The sequence below is a fragment of the Miniopterus schreibersii genome, assembly GCF_964146895.1.
Source record: "Miniopterus schreibersii genome assembly, chromosome: 18".
NCBI classification, from domain to species: domain Eukaryota; kingdom Metazoa; phylum Chordata; class Mammalia; order Chiroptera; family Miniopteridae; genus Miniopterus; species Miniopterus schreibersii.
Window position 1 is genome coordinate 23,466,106 of NC_138121.1, and position 21,741 is coordinate 23,487,846.

A 21,741-nucleotide genomic window follows, 5' to 3' on the forward strand; every position below is an offset into this window, starting at 1 on the left:
TGATCTATATACACATTATTTTTTCACTGAAGTAATTTCATATCCCTCTTATATCTCAATGTAATGCCCATAATCATTTTTAGTAGCTCTTTGTTATTACATCATATTGCTGTTCCATATAATTTGCTTCATCATTCCCTGATTTGACATTTTAATTTCCAGTCTCTTTTCTTTTGAAACAAATTAGAAAAAAAACTTTGGGGCTTTTTTCTTTGTATTTTTTTGTGGGTGCTAGGAAACCGACGTGGGGGCTGTATCCCAGGTACATCTGTTTCTGAAGATAGAAACAGATTTGTTCTTGTTATATGAAACCAAATTATTGTACAGTAATATGCATTATCATATAAAGGTTATAGAAAGATAAATGCCATCTGAAAAATCATACCTGAGTAGAAAATCTGGAATTGGCAGTGTGTGTCTGACATTTCTTCTCAGATCTGTCACCATTGCCTTGTCAATTTTGCAAGTGGTTTCTCAAAATTATTATTATTATTTTGCACATCTGTTAGACTGCATTTTAAAAGGTGTGTTTACTATTGTAAAAACATTTAGAGCAGGCTTTGGCAAATTCATTTGGTAAAGGGTCAAACATATCTTAGGCTTTCCAAGCCACATGTGGTCTCTAGCACACATTCTTCTTTGTTTTGGTTTTAACAACCTTTTACAAATAAATAAACCATTTTTAGCTCAAAGGTCATACAGAAACAGATTGTAGTTTGCCCACCACTGATCTAGAGTATTAGATTTAAAAGATTTGGACATAAAAACTTCAACTCTGAAGATCAGCTTTAATACTGTTTAAATGTCATGTGCTGGTTTGCTTGCAGTCTCCAGGGCAGGAAGCGGCAGTCCTGGCTAGTCCTCCCTGCTCCCCCGCCCCAGCTCTCCCATCCTGTCCTCCCTCGTCTTCTAAGATGACGGTCTGTCGCTTCTCCTCGTCCTCCTGTATTTTCTGTTTTTCCCATCTCTTCTGGCTCCTTTTCCGTAGCATAAACGTATGCTTAAGTCTTTTTCCAGTGCCTGGCATATAGAAAGTGTGCAAATGTCAAATGAACACATCTGTTAAAAGCAAACAAACTCTGTGCCCTCCTCTAACAAGTGCACCATTTCCTTCACTTTGCCAGCAGGGTTGTTGCAAGCATGTTTGTCTTGTCCACAGTCTCACCTTCTGTGTTTTCCTTCACTCTGCACTTAGACTCCTCTCTTACCATTTCATTAAGACTGTTCTTTAAAATATTGCTAAGTATAATCACCAAATCAAGTGAAAATTTTTAGTGTTTAATCTTACTGGACCTGTCAGCTGTGTTTGTCACTCTTGGTCATTTTCTTCACACTTGGTCTCTCTGGGCTTCTCTGATACCTTTTGACCCATTTCCCCTACAGTCTGATTTTCTGGCTCTCCTCTCTGTCTGTCCCAATACTCTATGTGACACCTCTACTCTCTCCATGATAATTTCATACACTCCTAAGATACCTCTGCCTCATCCTCTCTCCCCAGGCCTATATATCCAATAGCCTACTACACGGGCACCCTAAACTCAGGCAGGCCCAGCTCCCTCTGCCTCCAAGTAGGTTGTCCTTCATTTACTGTGCAGGGTAATATGCTACCAGGAGAAATGTGTGATCCTCAGGGATTCCACCTCCTCCTCCACTCCAGCATCTCATTGATGCCAGGACCTATTATTCAACCTCTCGACTCTCTGGAATCTGTCTCCTCTTCACCGTCGCCACTGCTTATGTTCTAGCTTTTATTAGTTCTGAATTATGATAAAATCTCTTACCAGTCTGTCTGCCTCCATGCTCAGTTCCACACTGCTGCTGCCAGAGTGATGTCTCAAGAATATAATTAGATCATGTTTAAAACTCTAATGTCTTTGGAGACATGGTTGACTTAGACACTGGGGCAGGAAAAATACATCACAAACCTGGAGTATTTGTGCCAGAAAGTAAGGAGATGCTCGGAAGAAGATCCACATAGGAGCCAATCTGAAAGAATTCCCGATGGCCAAACCTGCATTAATTTTAGCAAGAAAATGAGTATCAATAACATTGCAGTATAATCCATAGAATAAAATAAACACCCATGTGTCTACGGGTAAATAAAGAAATACATGGTGTTGAAGAGACAGCTCTTACCGAAGAATTTCAGTTAATAAATATGTAAGGAATAAGAGAACAGAAAGTCATCCTTTGAAAACACCATAGTAATAATTGTTGCAGGCAAGATCCACCAGTGGATACTAAAATCAGTGGGCCAGAGTGTGAAGAGAAAAAGGATATTTGTATATTCTCAAATTATCTCCAATATATTTATTTGTAACAAGGGAAAATATAAGTTTAACTTTGTAGTAGAGAAACCCAACAGACATCACCAGTAATAATGCATATATCAACATCGCATTCTGCCTGATAAGATACAGAGAAGGGCATGACAACGCTTCTGTATTGTTTCTACCAAAGATGCATCAGTTCAGTCTCATTGTAAGAAATTAAGCAAACCCAAGTTGAGGGACAAAGTAATTGATCAGTACTCACCAAAGTGTCAAGGTCTTGTAAGATGAAGAAGGATTAAAGAACTGTCATAGCTTAGAGACTACAACAGCTAATGATAGTTTGGAACCCTTGATTGGATCCCAGGGCAGAAAAAGGACATTATGGGGAAAACTGGTGAAATTTGAATGAAGTCCATAGTTTATTTAATAGTATTGCACCAATCTTTAATCTTAGTTTTGATAATTGTATTATTTAAGATTATTTAAGCTATTAACAGTAGAAGCTAGATGAGGGTCTACAGGAACTCTGTAATTCTTTAAAACTTGTATAAGTTTAAAATTATTTCAAAATAAAAAGATTAAAAAAGACAAAACTCATAAGCAGCTCCATTTCCCTCAAGGTGACCTCTAGACTCTTTTGTATGGTGTGCAGGTCCTCTAGCAACTGGCCCCTTTTCACCCTCTTCCCCCAAATTTGTTCTCTCCGCTCTCCTCTCCTGCCTTCCAAAACTACGTGTCTGTCATTCCTTGAATGTACACCACTTTACTTCAGTGCCTTCGCTGTCCCCCTTCTCAGTGTACTGTAAAGTACTCAGCCGAGACCCAGGTCAGGTGCAGCTTCTATGAAGCCGCCTCTGCCAGCTCTCCCCAGGGAGCTGACTTTTTGCCTCCTTTGTATTTTGCATAGCAGCACCTGCTTCAAAATTTACAGCAGTTCACTTGTCATGTCTCCTGGGTCTCCTCCAGGCTGTTACATTTCCTCAGTCTTCCCAAGTCTGTCATGGCCTTGGCACGTTGGTGAGTACTGGTCAGTTATTTTGTAGAGTGTCCCTCAACTTGGGTTTGTTTGATTTCCGCAGGAGTGATTTTGCACCCTTCTCTGTGTTATATCAGGGGCCCATGATGTTATTTTGTCCCAACATTAGTAACGTTAGTTTGATCACGTGGTTAAAGACGGCGTTCACCAGGTTAATCCACTATTTTTCTTCTTGTAATTAATAAGTAAATTATGGGGCGATACTTCAAGATTGTGTGAATACGCACATACCTCCATGATATTGCAGGTTTGGTGAGAATCTCAATAATGTGAGTCACACAGGTTTTTTGCTTTCCCAGTGCATAGAAAAATTGTGTTTACACTATAGTCTAGTAAGTGTGCAACAACGTTATGTCTAAGAAAATGTACATACCTTAATTAAAAATAATTTTTTGCAAAATGTTGCTGACCATCATCAGAGCCGTCAGCGAGTCATAATTGTTTTTCTGGTGGGGGGTCTTACCTTCAGTTTGTAAAAAAATGCAGTACCGCAGAAGCACAACAAAGTGAAGGCCATCTGCATCCCATTCCACATCAACTTTCACTCGGTAGTGCTAGCTTCCACTTCCACTTTCTGGCTCAGTCATTTATTCTGTCGTTTGTCAGTTGGACTCCTAAATTTTAGGCTTAAGCAGCTGGGCAGAAAATAGTACCATTTCCTAAGACAACAGGGGAAGAAGTAGGCTTTCAGCAGGCTGGGAAAAAAGAATTATTACGGTACATATGGACACTAGATGATGGGACATAATGCTACTAGAAATGTCAGTAACATTTCATTTTACTGACATGAAGCCCATGGTTAGAAGTGATGGCTTGTCAGTTCCTCAAAGGTAGGAACCACCAGCTAGTTGAGATCAATTTCTGACTCCATCCCTTAGGACATAATACTGTGCCTGGATCAGCAAAGGGACTCGCTGTACAAAACAAAGTCATTTGTCTGACACTACGGTTTTTATTGATTTGGTCACACTTTATCTTCTCTCCAGGGATTGCTGTGCTGCTGCCAGGTGTAATTAATGTCACTTGTAGTTGTGCATATCCACAGTCCTGTGATACTCTGTGCGTCCTGCCCTCCCTCCCTGTCCTCCCCCACACACACCACAAACTAGAGAAGTTCACTTGTGTTGCTCCCCTGCTTAAGATGTAATTTGCACTTTCTGTGTCCTCTCTTCAGAAAACATTATCGTCCCTCAGATAAATTTCCCGTTTGTTCAAATCACACAACTCTCGAAGGACGTGCTTTCTGTTCTCATATTTCTTCCAGATATTGATGTATTTGGACATGGTTACTCAGAGCAGATCAAAATACGAAGTGCTCTGGTTCCTCTTCAGCGTGATGTGATATCATCAAGAGAAAATGGAAGACTTTTAATGAATCCTCTTGTGTTGTGTAGTCAGGGGCAGGGAGATTGCCAGGGAAGGGTGGGCTATGCCCATGGCCTTGTTGGAGTAATTGATTCTGCATCCTCTGTGATGAAGCGTCTCTGCTTCAGCTTCATTACCATAAGGTGGGTTGGTGGGATGACACCTGGACAGTAAACCCTTGATTTTCCGGAAACCTACCCTAATCTTTGCATTTTTCCATCACTCAGTCACTCCTAATTTTCCCACGCAGTGCACCGCTGATGGTGAGTAGAAGGCAACAAAGCAGAATGAGATGGCGCACTGGACAATTAGGCTTATTCACAAGCTGCAGACCTTGATAACCAGCCTTCGAGTCCAGTTGGCCTCACCACAGAGCAGGACTATTGCGTCATGGACATTTGGGTGGCTTTGCAGTGGTGAAGCATTTGACATTCAGTTCTGGAATTGCTGGCTAATATAGCACACCCTGGATTGGGTGCCCTGGGAAAGCATCACACCCTCAGTGTGGACGAAGCAGTAGGCTGCGGTGCTGGACACCTCAAAGCTGTTCTGCTGGTTAATAATGCCATTTCTCAACAATGGTGCTCATTTTGTTTGGGGGCCCCTTTGTTTCAGTAACTGACACTACAGCGTTAAAACCCGCTGGTTCCCCAGCCTGGCTGTGTGCTATCAAGTCCATACATATTTATCTACTGTGTATTCAGTGCCAGACGCTTCATGAGCTATGGGCATAGAGCCGTGAACAAAACAAAGTCCCTATTTTCATGGATGTTGACATTAAGCAAATGCAGTTTCTTGGATGGTGATAAATTCTATGAAGAAGAATAAAGCAGGGAAGAGAGTGCAAGTGTTATTTTAGTGTGGTTCCTGGGCTGCTCTTTGGAGGTGTTGTTGGAGTGGAGACTTGAAGTCAGTGAAGGGTTAAAGCAGGTGATTAGGGGAGTGGGAGATGGAGAGAACATTCCAAGAGGAGGGAATGTATTGGAATCAGCTGGGGAACTTTTTAAATATACACAGTCTTGGACCTGGCTTACTTAGTCTGGGATGGGCCCTGGAGTTCTGGAACAGTTTTCCAGAACATCCTGGGAAGCCAAGTTGGGATACTACTCTTAAAACTTATTCAACTTATGAGTCATTCCAGGATCTGTATGAGGAAAAGTCTTGATGATGAAGAAATGAGAACCGTAATCTCTCTAGGTAAAAAGAATTGGAGGCAGAGAGGCATGAATAGAGGAAAAATAAAGAAATTAATGAAGGAAAAGAAATGGTATTGAATTTCCATTGGAATGCCACTCGTAATAAAGTTCAACTCTGAGAGTTGTAATATGAGGAATGTTGCCCCAGTTCTACTTTTCTTAACCACCTCCTAATCTGAGTTTACCAATACTAGGTTGGCAGTCACAGACGAGTCACACAGCATCATGCCTATGCTTTCTGTGACTTTCTCTCCTCATTGCTCCTCTGACTTTGTTTGGCCCTGTAGGAGGAGCTCCTCAATGATTAGTTAGCCCCTGCAGGTCAAGGTGCTATGGAAAGGAAGCTTACCTAGAAGTCATTCTGTGACCCCTGATTTGTATCCCACCATGTGCCTGGGACTTCCTTGGGCTTTCCTTTGGGTCTCCAATCATATCTCAGCTGTGTAGATGCTCTTCCTCCATGTAGATGGAATTCTTGAGTGGCAGAAACTGTGAGGTAGATGGAAAAGCAGGCCATAAAAAGCCTTGTCATGAGACGATGCCATCTGTTGATAGAAATATCAGCTGCAAATTTATATTTTATTAAGTTGAATGGGGACTAAAGAAATACACTTTTAAAATACACTTTATTTTTAGAGCAGTTTGGGGTTCACAGTAAAATTGAAAGGAAGGCACAGAGATTTCCCATATACCCCTGCCCTTACATGCATAGCTTCCCCCATTATCAACATTCCCCACCAGAGGAGTGCCTTTGTTACGACTGATAAATCTGTACTGGCCCATCACTCACCCAAAGTCCGTAGTTTACATTATGGTTCATTCTTGGTTTGTGGGTTTGGGTAAATGTATAAAGACATGTGTCTACCATTATGGTGTCATACAAAGGACTTTCACTGCCCTAAAAATCCTCTGCCCTGAAGATCCTTTTTTGATGTTTTTTAGGAGCTCATGAAGACACGGGGGGCAGGGGCATCTGTAAAGACTCCCCAAAGGAACATAAATTATTAGTTTGGCCTAAGTGGGCAAATGGAGTAGTTGGCCCAAACCCCTCTGCGCACATCTCAATGAGCCTGCTCTTGGTAGCTACACAGCTTGGGGTGATAGAGGAACCATTTGAAACTATGAGTAATGCTATGAATCACCCCAGAATTTCTGTAAATCTTGGCTTCTTGAACGTCACATTCTCTTGCATTCTTTTTTATTATGTTTTCTTTTATTGGAGAAAAGCTGTTGCATCAGAGAAGAAGAAAGGTCACTTAGACTTATTCTTTGTCACTGTTTAATCAAATCCTATTCAGTAATGTCTAAAATGATCATTGGAAGAGAAGGACCAGACCTAATTATCTGGGTTGTTTGGTAGGGCATTTAGACCCATGGAACATCTTCAGTAACTAGAAGCCAGTAATAAAAGGACTTTATATATAACCAACAGAGTACTTTGGCTTTATTATACTTATTTAAAAGTTGCAGACCTCATTCATGGGTGTAAAACTTCAAATAATACCAGCTTCTTTACTAGTTAGTAGCCGACAACTTTTTTCTTATAAAACCTCTTTTTAGTGTTGTCAAGGAAAGAAAATTGATTTTGTTTCACCTCTGTTCAACTTTAATAGAAAATAAACGTTTGCCTAGAGGATAAGTGATTGGAGGAAAAATAAACTACTGCATGCCCCATAGAAGGCATAAATAAATCCTAGATAACTGATTGAATTGGTTGGACTCTGTCCTCTAGGACTCAACAGGATGTGTCTCCAGAGCAGAGTCTCTGCAGTAAGTCCATACGGCCTGTTTCAGCAGGTTAGTCCAGAAATGTTCAAGGAGAGAGAGCTCACAAATCACCTCTCTTAACCTCTTCTTTTTACAAATGAGAAAATGGGCAGAGAGGGGAAATGTCTTGCCCTAGAAATTGGAGAACTGGGAAAAAATGTGATAGGCATGGATATTTATATCTGAACACCTGAGGCCCAATTTTACCATACTCTAAATTATTTCTAGTTTTTTGAGTATTATGAAATTCTTAAAATGATATTTAAGACTGCTGCATTGAAAGAAACATCAATGATGAGAGAGTCCTTGATCAACTGCCTCCTGCACGCCCCCTACTGGGGATCAAACCTGCAACCTGGCCATATGGTCTGGCCAGGAATTGAACTGCAATCTCCTGCATCATAGGGTCATGTTCAACAGCTGAGCCCTGCTGGCTGGGCTGGGCTAACTTTAGAAACAAAACTCTCAGTCATTAACTCCTAGGCTAACTTTTTAAAAAATTCATTAACTCAGTCCAGTTCATTGAATTCCCAGTTATACTTGGCAGAGGAGCTAGAGATATTGTGCAAGATGAGAAAGCGAGGTGAAAGGGGGAAGGCCATGCAGAGACTGTTGGGCTGGAGGAGTGCTAAGGAGCTAGCTGGTAGATACATAAAAATGAGGGCATTCACTGAAGGAGGGAAATACAGAACCACAGGAAACAGACTAAAGGGATGTAGAGACTAGTTGGAGAGCTGGGGATACAGTGAAGACGAGGGGGAGGATAACACAAGCTTATGAGGTTGCTGAGAGAGGGGTGGCCACTGAAGTGAAAGATGGAAGGGACTGATAACAGCAGCTACAAACCAAGATTCTCTCGTAATTGATTTGAGTACTCTTACCATCTAAGATTGGAAAGGGCTAAGGACCAACTTTCACTGTATTCCAGACAGACAGGTGGCCTGTGAATTGTTACCTGTTCACAATCATATGCCTACACACATTGAGAGTAAGAGTTTAGAAACTCTTGTAGCAATTTGACAGAGTAGTTTTACATGTGCTGAATCCAATGATAAAATCATTGGAACCTATATTTTATGTCTTTTTTTCTATGTCTTTCTTTTTCTGAGATCTTCCTCACTTCTATGAACTGCAGCTACATATGAGAAAAGACACAATACAGAGTAGCAGGTCTCATGGGCCATGGGAGTCTTGTCCTTGTGGCTCACCACTTCTCCAGTGTCAGGAACAGATTCCGCCAGAACAAAGACGCCTTGGACTTTATTGTGCTTTTTAATGTGATTCAGCTCTATGAAAACCTGGTTGTGCATGAACTTGAGATCGATCCTTCTAGGGTGACCTGCAGCAAGCCTCCCTCACCAGTCTTCATGTCCTACACAGGGAACTTGCCACCTGATTCAGGCCTAGGTTTGATGCTTTGCTGTCAGGCGGTTTATGTCTTTTTCATCTCATTTTTCTAATAATTCCGCAGTGTTACAAATGCAGCCAGCTCTTGTTGAACATGAATTACTTTAAAATAAGAACAACTCTAATTCTAGGTTGAGGCCCCTCTATCTGAACACATTTTGGAGCCTTTAAGCCACACAGTAACTTGAACAAAGAAAGTTTAATATAAAGAATTATTTAGGTCATTTCAAAGAGAGCTTATGGGACCAAAACCAGGAGCTTTTAATTTTGTGATCTAATATTGAAGTTCTCCATAGGATGTAATAGACCCTCAATAGTGTTGTTTTCCTGAGGAGATAGGAGATTTTTTTTTTAAAGGAGAAGAATTATGAACTACAACAGGAGATTGGAGTAATGAGGCTTTGGCTAATAACAAGTAAATAAAACTAAAAAATACAGGAATCCCTGATAAAAGAAGCAGCCACCACCCCCAGGGCTGAGATCTGTACTCTATTGGACAGGGCACAGCCATGGCTCACTGCATGGCAGAGAAGCCACACGGGTGGGACTTGCTTTAAGTCAGCCCTCTGGAATCTGTCCTCTGAGGTGCCTGGGAAAGCTATTCACAGAGAGGTATCTCACCAGAAACACTCTACTTCAAAACTGCCTGAAAGATTCTGGGGAAAACCGCAGGATGCTGCTGGCAGCTGTGCACTGCAGGAGCCTGATGCTGAAATGCAGGCTGTTGTAGGAGCCTACCAAGCTGCTGTACCAGAACCAGGAAGCAGAACTCTTTTCTCCTGCAGTGTCTTTCCAGCGCCCTCTACTGAAAACCTTAACATCGTGCCAGTTGACAAAGTATAACTATTTTGAAAGGCTCAGATCCATTTTCACAGAGCATGCAAAAAGTGTGAAGTTGGATCTGAGAATCGATATTTTGATAACCAGCCCAGTGAATGAAAAATACAAATAGTTATGACATCCTAAGTGAAACATTACTAGAAGACACAACTGCTGCCAAAATAGTATATGATATGTTTCAAAGCCAAATTTTAATGTATTAGGTATTATTTGTACCATTTATACTATTTTTCTCTCTTGATTGAGATTGAATTTTTTTTCACTTTTAATAAAAGTGTCAAGAATATTGATAAAGCTGGGGTGCAGCAAGAAGAAATGAAACACCTTTTGAGTAAAACTATTAGTTCAATAGAAACTATAGAGGCAGGAATATGAAATATAGGGAGGATACAAAGTTGTCTGAATATCCTTTTTATACCTTCAGATCATTATATATTCCATCAGTTTCATCTTTAAGGTCTTCTACTGGCACCAGAATCCACTGGCTTCCTTCTACTGGTACATAGCTGTTATCCTAACACCATCCTTCATTATTCCCTGTTTAATATCCAGGAGCATTCTCTTTCTTGATACATTGCCTTGTTTGTTGGGGCACATTTTCCAGCATCATTCTGAGAAAGGTTGCATGGGGGATAAATTGTTTTGAGACCATGTATAGCTGAAAATGTCTATTCTTTGCTGACATTTGATTGGTAGTTTGGCTGGTTATAAAAAATCTAGATTGGAAATATTTTCCTTCAGAATTTTTATTTCCCCATGGCCATTTAACTTCTTTTTAGAAGTGTGAAGCCATTCTGACTCTTATTCTTTTCTGTATGACCTGTTTTTCTTTTTGGAACCTTATATGAGAATTTTTTTTTGTTTCCATTGTTCTGAAGTATTATGATAATAAGCCTTAGAAAGGGGCTATTTCATCCACTGTTATGAGCACTTACTTGAGAATATTCTCTTTTTTGCAGGGGTATCCCTGTTTTTCAGATGTTCTTCAGCCTTCTGGACTGATCTTTTTATTTCCTTAACTTGTCCTCCTATTTTCTACCTTTGTCTTTTTGCTTTGTTTTCTAGGAAACTTATATATGTTATTTTTACATTGCATTTAAAAAATTTTTTGCAGTCCTTAAAATTTTTTTGTTATCCTCCGAATGTTCCTTTTTTTAATAGCATCCTATTCTTGTTTCATTAGTGCAATATCCTCTTTTCTCTCTGGGAATATTAGTGAGAGATTTTCTTTCTTCCTTGACATTTCATTTTGTATATAACCTTTACTTCCTCCACACTTTCTTTTGTCCTGTTGGTTTTGGTTTCTGTCATTCTTCCTCAGACATCTGTTGAGTTTTGTTTGCTCAGTTTTAAAGAGTGGTCCTCTAAAGCAGAATTTCTTAACCAGTGTGCCAAAAAAAATGTTGCAGGTGTGTGAAGATAATGATGGTGTCACCCCTAGAGTGTCTGGGCAGCATCTGGAAAGGCTGGGCCCTCTGTCCACCCCTGGCCTACATACGGCCTCATCTGTCTACCCCACAGTAAGATTACATTTTCTACGAGTGGTGTGACATGAAGAAGTTTCAGAAGTGCTGCTCCAAAATGTATTGGAAGCTGAGAGCCTGTAAGTTAGGCTTATTGACTATGGGTTTCACTGTTGCATGATCAAGATGGGTATTTTCTTGGGGCAGATCTATGTCCATATCTTTAAGTCTTTCCTTTTGAGCTAATCAAATCCTCCAAAACAGTCTTCCAGTTTTTTGCATGGAGCATATAGGTCTGGCTTTCAGCATTTTAGGAGGAGAGTTGAGAAAAAAGACTGATAGTCTCAGCATTCAGTATGTAAACACTCTTAACTCAGTTTTTGGCACAGTATACCTACTTCAAATGTACCTAATATCACCCTGCCCAGAGACCCACCCTCAGTTTTATACTTCAGACTATAAATCACTTCCAGTGGAGCTGGGGAGAACCTTACTAAACTGTGCAGGAATGTTGTGTATATATGTGGAAGAAGGATCTGGGAATTCAACTGTTTAAGACTTTGTCAATCCATGCTTCTATTTTTAGCTCATCTTTTACTCCTCCTTCCACAGCTTCCCCATACTACCAATTCTGACCCTTTGGGTGGTCTTAAGTGCAATTTAGGCTGTGTCTTAGCTTTCCTCTGCTAAATTAGGAGTATCTTTTAGACCTTGGATAAGGTACCAGTTCTTAAACAGTACACAAAAAGCATTGACCGTGAAAAATTATTCTTCAAATTGTTAACCACCTTAAGAAAAGTGTCAAGTCTACCAAAGGATTAATGTCAAGACTGTAATAAAGCACTTCTCCACCTCAATATGAGGAAGACAGTGAGCTCAGTAAAAACCTGAAGAAGAAACTTGAATATGTATTTCCCAGAAGAAACACATATGACCACAGATATAAGAAAAGATGTTCAGTACCTGGATTAGGAGGGAAATGCAGATCATGACACAATGAGAGACCATATTTTACTCACTAGATTGGCAGAACTTAGAAAGTATGACATTTAAATGTAGAGTTTGTGGATCCACAGATTCTCTTACACATACTAGATGAGGCTGTGAACTGCTCTACTTTGGAGAGTAATTTAGTGTCATCTCATACTTTGGGGAATAATTAGCATAATTCTACTCCCAGGGCTACAACCAAGAGAAATTTGTTTTGCCTAATAAAAAAGGAGACATGCACGAGAATAGTCATAGCAATACTGTTCACAGTACCAAAAACCTGGAAATGGCCCAGAGGCCCATCAACAGGAAAGAGGAATATTGTAAAGCAGAAAGAACAAAGAACCAATGTGATACACAGCAATATAAATGACTCTTAGCAATATAATATTAAATGAAAAAAATGCCTGCAAAATTACAGCATGAAACTTTTATAAAATTAAAAACAACTTAAAATTATATATATACATTTATTTATGTATTATATATATTCCATGGATACAATAATAAATTTGTATATATTACATACTTAATATAATAATGTATTTATATGTATTCTGTGGATACAGTCATAAATTTGTACGACTATAAAATTTATAAATATTACATATTTAATGGATATAATAATATATATATTTCATGGATACAGTAATATAAAAGAAAGCAAAGAAAAATTGAACATAGGATTTAGGGTAATAGTTACTTCAGATGGGGGAAGCAAAGGAATGGATTGTTGAAGAGGGCCATTGGTTAGAAGCAAGTTATTGTCAGGGTCATAGCTTTTGTTTTAGTTGGTAGGTTTGTGGGGTCCTTGTTACATTATTGAAAATAATTGGATAATTAAATACATGAAAAAATAAGCTGAAAGACCTGGGGTCCCCAAGGTGAAGTAGAGATCCTTGTTCATGTGGATCTGAGTTCTTTGGTTGTCTGTTTGTTTTTTAAGAAGTTGCATTCAGAGTCCTGGAACAAATGTTTGCTTAAGAGTTGAAAGTTATAAAAAAATACATTGATCTAAAGTTAACAAACTGAATTTTCTGGGTAGGGTTCATATACTGTTAATTACCATATTCTTTATAGAGTATTTAGTACATAAATATTTATACCTATTTGTTCTTTCATAGAAATTTTACATTTTTTTTCCTTTCTTAGGACAAAGTTAAACTATAATCCTCCAAAAGATGATGGATCAACCTATAAGATTGAACTTGAAGGGATATCGGTAATGGTTATGAGAGAGATCCTGGATTACATCTTCAGTGGGCAGGTATGATGAGATACAAAGGAAGGAAGACTAAATAGAGGCTTCTCAAGCTCAGGGTGAGGGTCTCCTTTCCTCCATTCTATGGCCACGTTGAACACTTCATCATCATCTTCTGTCACCGTGTGCTTGACTAGTATCTCCTGCTGCTAATGGTGCCCAAGTGTGTTCTACTGGGACTCTGCTCTTTACAGAACAGCAGACTGAGTAAGATCTTACCCAGCCTCAGTTTTTTATTTTACCATCCTGAGCTCCACTTTCCAGCATAAGATATGAAGAACGTGGGGTACTCCCTTCACTGTTGTCATTTTGTTTTTAAATCTCAATTCCAATTTTGCTTTTTACCCACTGTTGAGGAACTCATTCTGTCTCCAAAGCATGGAAATTGGAGCTTCCTTGGGTGGGGGATTCTTTTGTAGAAATAGACTTTTAGGCTCACACAAATGATTGGCACCTGCATTGTACTCATGATGCCTTGGTCCTGTTGCCTCAGCAGGACCAACATCCCTGTACCAACCCCATTCATTCTTGCTGATTTCCCTTTATTCCCATTTATGTTTCTGGGGATTTAATGAAACCTGGGAGGAAAGTGATTAGACTTCTCTCCTTTTCTTTGCCCTCCTTCAGCCCCCGTCCTCCCAACCTGCTATTATGTGATTTAAAGTATAGTATGAGGATTCATAAGAAAAATCTTAGGTGTGAACCAGGGCTCGTTTTTTGTTTTTTTTTAACAGGAAGAAGTTAGTGAGAATGCATTTTATCTTCATTCCTTTTGAGAGCTATTTCTTACTGTCTTCTTTATTCCTTCTTCTTATGTTACTTTTCCTTTTTGTAAAGGCTGTGTCTCCTACACGTTTCTAAGTATTCTGAGTGTGCTGCTTACTTTCTCTAAATATGCTCGTTCTGCCCAGAGTCAGACTCGGTGACTGTCATCCTTTTTGAAGTCTTCCGTTTAGTTTCATGATGTTACCTTCTTTTCTCTGAACTCTAGGTGGTGGGTATGCAGATGTAAAGTTATGTGTTGTATGATTATTAACAATAAATGAATTTAAATTAATTTGGGGGCAGCCCTTAAAATACTGGAGATACTCTGTAGCATCACAAAACAAGACTTAGGACCAACCTCTTATCTAACTTGTAAAATCGATTCAACAGCAGTTATAACAAGTTATAAGTCAATAAGAGTTTATTCATGTTAAGACTTAGGCTTGAAATTTGAAACTTTATTTACAGATTTTGTTCCAAATTTAAATTAATTGTGGTTTTAAAATCACAGTTACAAGGTAAGTTATAACAAACTGATTTGGCAGTTTAGTTTTATGGAGATGGAATTTAGTGGGGGTTTTTTTTACATGCCTACATTTGAATAGTTTACAGCTATCCACTATCTGGTTAAATTTAATGTTAATGGGAAATTTCTCCATACTTGTAGCTTACTCCATACACTTCTTTGTACTTTTGTTGCTCATTTTCTAAGGTGATTGGCAGTTACACATTTTTTTTTGTATCTATGGTACACAATGTGTAAAACGTAGTAAAATGTTTCTTGCTGTACTCTGCTCTGAAATCTCCTCACATTTCCAAATGGAGGATTGGATACCATTCTTGGGAGAGTCTGGACCACCTGTGATCATGGCAATATTTTAGAGGCCTGTTTCTTTACTGTTGAATAGAAAAACTGTCAAGTGGATGGAGGAAGAGGCATCGATCAAAAAACTGAAGAAAATTAAGGAAAAGTAAATGTTCAAAGTGATTTTTAAAGTCTTATATTAGGGATTCTTTCCAGAAAGTAGCTTTGGGGCCAAATTGTATCTGTTGTACCAAGCCGAGTTGATGTTTGGTTTTCCGACAAGGCTTCTGAGGCAGTGTGGATCCCCTTTCTTCAAGGAGCTAAAATTCAGTTTGGTATTCCATTTGGCAAAGGAGTGAACTTCACATAGGGTGTCCCAAAAAATTATATACACATACATTTTTTTAACAGCTCAATTGATGTTTCTTTCTCTTCAGATTTAATCCATTGGAATGAATAATTATTTAAAGTGTATATACATTTTTGGGAGGGACACCCTATATATTGAAGGCAAGATTTTCCACAGTTCTGGTGCTACTACTATTTAAAGAAATCATCTTCAGTTTACCGTAGAATACAGAACTTACAATTTCCTGAGCATTTCGGTCATTTAAGGTTTTTCTCTAAGTTGAGTATAGAAGTGAGTAACTAGACATTCACCTTGAAGAGTTATTGATCGTTAACGTTGGTAAAGCAAGGGAAGCAGTAGGAAAAGTTAACCGGCCATGTACAGCTTATGTGGTTCAGAGGTTCCTTGGGGCCCCCAAACTCTTCTTGGAAAAAAGTGCTATGTTAAACTATGAAATTGCCAATATTTCGTCATCTTTGACCTACAAAAATGGAGCTTTCATGTGGTTCAGCCTAATAGATTCGTGGTTTGGGTTTTAAATATATACATTCCAATATAAAATATTTATGAAATTCTTACAGATCCGGCTAAACGAAGATACCATCCAAGACGTCGTACAGGCAGCGGACCTGCTTCTTCTGACGGATCTTAAAACTCTGTGCTGCGAGTTTTTAGAAGGCTGCATTGCTGCTGAGAACTGCATCGGGATCCGTGACTTTGCACTTCATTACTGCCTGCACCACGTCCATTACCTTGCCACGGAATACCTGGAGACTCACTTCCGGGATGTCAGCAGCACAGAAGAATTCCTAGAACTGAGTCCCCAGAAGCTTAAAGAAGTGATTTCTCTTGAGAAGTTAAACGTTGGCAATGAAAGATATGTATTTGAGGCAGTAATTCGATGGATAGCACATGATACAGAATTAAGAAAGGTACCTGCAGTTTATGACATGGTCTAACTTTGCCTTTTTACTTATTTTATTGATTTAGTTATTTTTAATCCAAATTATCGATGTCTTATCTTTCTCCTTCAGCGTGAAAGACTTGCAAAGTTATCTAAAAGATACCTGCAAAACATCTTCCCATAGGATGATTAAAGCAGTTGGTGTTTCAGACCAGCCTACAAAAGCCCATGTAACAATATAGCAATGAAAATAAGAATACTTATAAGGAACATAATATTCTCTGTATGTTGTTTTTCATGGGAAAATGCATTTCAAGCTTAAGCTTAATATTATAGAAATGCAGCTTCCCTGTTTTCTTGCTTGCTTCATCTATCCCTCCTACATCCTTGGGCTAATCCCTACAGCAGCTCTAATGCAGGCAGTTGGGCGAGGGGGCACTTGGAGCTCTGGCACAGGGGTAAGGGGTGTGGGCACTCCCTGCAGTGACTGACACCACTCGGGAGAAAGCAGGAGAGCACTCTGGAGTTTTCATGACAATGCAGGTCCAAATAGGAAGGTTCTCGGAGTGGCACCCTGGGAAGGAAGGATCTTTGAGAATATCAGGCTTTAGATCCAAATTGTTAATACACTGGGGGAGGAAGCAAATCACAGGGCTTCAAGTCCAATACTTATAAATTAGATACTAGCTTCAATTACTATAATCACGATGACAAATATATTAGGTTTTAGAGTAGTTTTTGAAATGTACAGTTGCATTTTTAATTGTTTTTGATAACCATTGACATGTTTTAATGATTGTCTTATAATTTTTTTAATTCTGTAGGCCTGTGAGTATGTCCAGAAACTATGCTTATAGTTATACAGTTGATGTTCTGTTTTCCACATTAGTTGGGTAAGTTAGGAAAGGAGACAGAACAGTTTCCAGTTTGCTGCCATTCACTGGGACCACTGTCAGTAGCTTCTCCCTTACCCTCCTCTTGCCTTAAAGTGATAGGGATGCTAAGGTCGCTGACTGCTGGAGAAATGAGCAGTTTTTCACCCTTTGGTTAATCTGAACGTGATACTGTAGAGACTGTTGCCTTTTAAGGCTCAGGCTATAAAAGAGTCTACTTTAAAATGACTGTTTCAAAGCCAAGAAAAACTAATCATTGAAGAATTTCACCTTAGGCATGTAGAATGCAATAGTTGGTTCAAATTTAATGATGGAGCATGAAAAATACATAATTTGTATTTATATGCTAGATATTTTGTTTTCGTGTTGTTGTTTTTAATCCTCACCTGAGGATATTTTTTCCATTGCTTTTCAGAGAGAATGTAAAGGGGGGGCGGGACTCGATGTGAGAGAGACATATTGACTGGTTGCCTCCTACATGCGCCCCAGCTGGTGGTAGGGAGCAAACCTGCACCCGAGGTATGTGCCCTTGACCGGGAATCAAACCTGAGACCCTTCATTGTGCAGGCCAACACTCTAACCACTGAGCAACACCAGCCAGGGCTTTGTGCTAGATATTTTTTAACAATAATTAAGAAATAATTATATAATACTAAAGATTTTTTGAACTTTGGCTTTTCTGTAGTTTTCATATAATAATAATGTTGATATTTTTATTATCTAGTTTACCATATTATATCAAGCTATTACTGTATATAATGTTTCTATAAATGTTTAATTCACAGCACATTCAAGTATGTGAAGTAAAACAAATTATAGCAGAGTTCTTGCAAGGGTTCCGATTGCTATGGGAACTCTTTAGGATGTAAAGAAAGCTGCTTGAAACTTTGCAGTGATACATAAATATAAATATGAACTGCTGATTTTTTTTAAACAAACTTTTTTTTTTTTTTTTAATCAAGGCTATGGGAAGTAGAAGGGAAAGGAGCCAAGTAAGCATATTCAAGTGATACTGGCACTTACAATTTGCCTTTTGATAATCTATCAACGATGACAGTTTTCCATGAGTTGGGAAAGGTATATTCTAAAAGCTATGTGTTTCATTCTCCATTCCTCTCCCCCTCCTTTCTACCCTCTTCTGCAGGTCCACATGAAGGATGTTATGTCAGCACTGTGGGTTTCAGGGTTAGACTCCAGCTACTTACGGGAACAGATGCTGAATGAACCATTAGTACGAGAAATTGTCAAAGAGTGCAGCAACATACCACTGAGCCAGCCACAGCAAGGAGAGGCGATGCTAGCCAATTTCAAACCCCGGGGCTACTCTGAGTGCATTGTGACTGTTGGTGGAGAAGAAAGAGTGTAAGTATGGGTGTGTGTTGTTTGAAAGTGGTAAAAGGGAAGAGAGATTTCTATGTAAACAAGAATTCATATTTTTCAGTACCTAAAGCATAATAGCAGTAGATTTTTTTAATGGTTTAAACGTTATGTAGAGTTGGTAAAACTAGTCATAGTTATCATAGCAAAACTACATAAAACACATTAAATGCTAATCTATTTCTCTTTTTAGTTCACGGAAACCAACAGCAGCAATGCGCTGTATGTGCCCTCTTTATGACCCTAATAGGCAGCTTTGGATTGAACTGGCCCCTTTAAGCATGCCGAGAATTAACCACGGAGTGCTCTCAGCAGGTACCATTCTGTGGCAAATTTTTTCCTAAACACAGGATCAAGTAATGTGTAATTTCAGGGTTGTACAGAGTGACTCAGCCTTTTAAAGAGACAATTTTGTTATCTCTCTATGATGATATTTTCAGTGTAGCTCTAGCTTTCAAGGCTATGGTAAAAAGAGTCTTCTGTCAGTCCTTATTGTCCCCAAATCATAATATGTAGCTATTTTTCAGACTTTAGTAGCAGAGCATTTTACTTGATGACCTAACTGATAAAAGAGCAAAATTCAGTGAATCTTATCACTAATGAGCTGTGTGACCATACCTGAAACACAGTTTCTTTCCCATCATCTTTGAAATTCAATTTAGAATCACAGTATGCAACTATGTCTAAAATAAAAGTGTCTTGTGAAAGCAGTCATTTCATATGAAACTTTAGAAAACACTATAGCAATGGCTTAAAGTTATTTTACCACAGAAAGTATGTTTTAGTTGACCTTCGCAAGTTTGAAAATAGCTCCGCATTATTCAAAGTTCCTACTCAAGGAAATGGTGAAAAGGTTGTCCTTGCTGCATTACCACTGTTGGCCTCCTTTCTCTTAACCTTGGATCTGCCTTTTGATTTCACCCCACAAGTACTTCATTCTCATTTTTATCAGTAGTCCTCCTGGGATCCTTATTTTATAGTCTCTGCTTGCCCCCTAACATTACCTTAAAAATTTTTTAATCTATATCACTCCACACCATATTATGGAAATAGCTAAATCTATACTATAGTATAGAAATGGGTAGAGGGAATCGACTCAGACATACTGAGGGAAGTAAAATCATCAAAGTGACTCAGACTTGGCTGTCTCACCAAGGAAGGAATGAAATCTGATAAAAGATCTCAAATCCATTGCTATCAGAGAAGGTTTCTCCACATACTCTCTCTACAACTATGGCATTCATAGTAGACAGGAGATGGGTGTTGAACACTCAAGTTTCAACTTTGTGTGTCTCCTTTGATTTTTGCAGAAGGATTTTTGTTTGTATTTGGGGGCCAAGATGAAAATAAGCAGACCCTGAGCTCAGGAGAAAAGTATGACCCAGATGCAAATTCATGGACTGCATTGCCACCAATGAACGAGGTAAAACATTGCTCTTTTATTTGTTTGGCATGTTTCTTTTTTCCTTTGGCATTTTGTTTGTTTTGCATTTGAGTGTAAGAAAAAATGTAGCAACCCTGCTAGGCCCCCCTGCCTAAGACGCTAGTGCCTGCCCTCTCAACTCTCCTCTCTATGCCTTTCCCTTGCTTAGTCTGACCTCCTTGCAGTCTCTCAGACCTTCTAGAAATGCTCCTGCTTCAGGACCTTTGCCAGATACCCATGTGGCATCCTCCTTGCTTCCTTCAGTGTTTGCCCATATAGCACCTTGTCGGCAACCTTCGCTCCGGCCCTCAGCATTCCTGTCTCTCCTACCCTACTTGCTTTCCCCTCAAACCATGTAGCACCTTCTCACATACTTGTTCAAACAGACTCTTTTGATGACGGGATTTTGTCTGTGTTTTGCACTCTATCTACAGTTCTAGAATATTTCTGGGTACACGAACACTAAGAAATATTGACAAATGGCCAGGCCGGTGTGGCTCAGTGGTTGAGTGTCAACCCATGAACCAAGAGGTCACTGGTTCAATTCCTAGTCAGGACACATATCTGGGTTTCAGGCTTGATCCCCAGTAGGGGGTGTGCAGGAGGCAGTTGATTGATGATGTTTCTCTCTCATCGATGTCTCTATCTCTCTATCACTCTCCCGTCCTCTAAAAATCAGTAAAACCTATTTTTAAAAATAAAAGAGAGAGAGAGAGAGAGAACAATGACAAATGAATGTGAAATACCTCAGGCTTCTGTCATTGCCGCTGATAGCCTTAGCAGCAACCTGTTCCTACCACCACCTCTCTGCCATAGGCATTCCTGTTGCTGTGGTTCTTGTCTTTCACACATCAACTTGTAAACACTTAATTATAGCCCAGTGCTGAACACAGAGAATCTTATTGAACCAGAAGTTAATAGTTCTTTTTCTTGTTTTGAGCTATTGTAAGTAAAAAGCACTGATTCTGACTATGAATTTACCATGCAGGTAATTCCCTTGTTTTGAGAAATTCCTAGGCTTGGGTTCTCTGTCTATTATGATAGACGAGTAAACTTCTAGGGAAAGCAGAAACATTTGAGAGAGAGGTTTTTGAGCATGGGCTTCTTTGCTAGAACCCTGGAATATAATGATATCTGTAATTTTTATTAAATGCATAAATATCAGCTTTTGATACAATAGTTGGCCTTTTGTATACAAAGATCTTTGACGTCTTTTCAGGCAAGACATAACTTTGGAATTGTGGAGATAGATGGAATGCTGTACATTTTAGGAGGAGAGGATGGTGACAAAGAGCTAATTTCTATGGAGTGTTACGATATTTATTCTAAAACCTGGACAAAGCAACCTGATTTGACCATGGTTAGAAAGGTGAGAACTATATCTTGTGATTACAAACTGGATTTTAAAGTTAATGTTTGCTTTTTAATACAGTGTTTGCCTTTTAAACATATTCCTTTTAATACAATTGATAGTGTTAAAAGAATTAATGTTATAGAATTCTGCCTCTGTTTGTAGCTTGCCTTTGTTATCATCAGCCATACACCAAGGTAGGAAATGGAGGGTGTGCAAGTGTTTATCCTGACAGCGGGCTGTGTGTGTGGCACTGCTGTGTCCAAGGCCTACATT

The 21,741-nt window shown here is 39.1% G+C and overlaps 1 protein-coding gene across 2 annotated transcripts in view; it reads left to right on the forward strand.

The window, feature by feature from the left end:
- Positions 1–21,741, forward strand: part of GAN (gigaxonin) — a 49,277-nt gene that overhangs the window by 12,742 nt on the left and 14,794 nt on the right. For both annotated transcript variants that reach the window (XM_081119251.1, XM_081119250.1), the window contains exons 2-7: positions 13,490–13,604; positions 16,099–16,449; positions 18,459–18,676; positions 18,885–19,006; positions 20,002–20,114; positions 21,334–21,483. In XM_081119251.1, the coding sequence (XP_080975377.1) occupies positions 13,490–13,604; positions 16,099–16,449; positions 18,459–18,676; positions 18,885–19,006; positions 20,002–20,114; positions 21,334–21,483 (1,069 nt within the window). The remainder of the gene's footprint in view (positions 1–13,489; positions 13,605–16,098; positions 16,450–18,458; positions 18,677–18,884; positions 19,007–20,001; positions 20,115–21,333; positions 21,484–21,741) is intronic.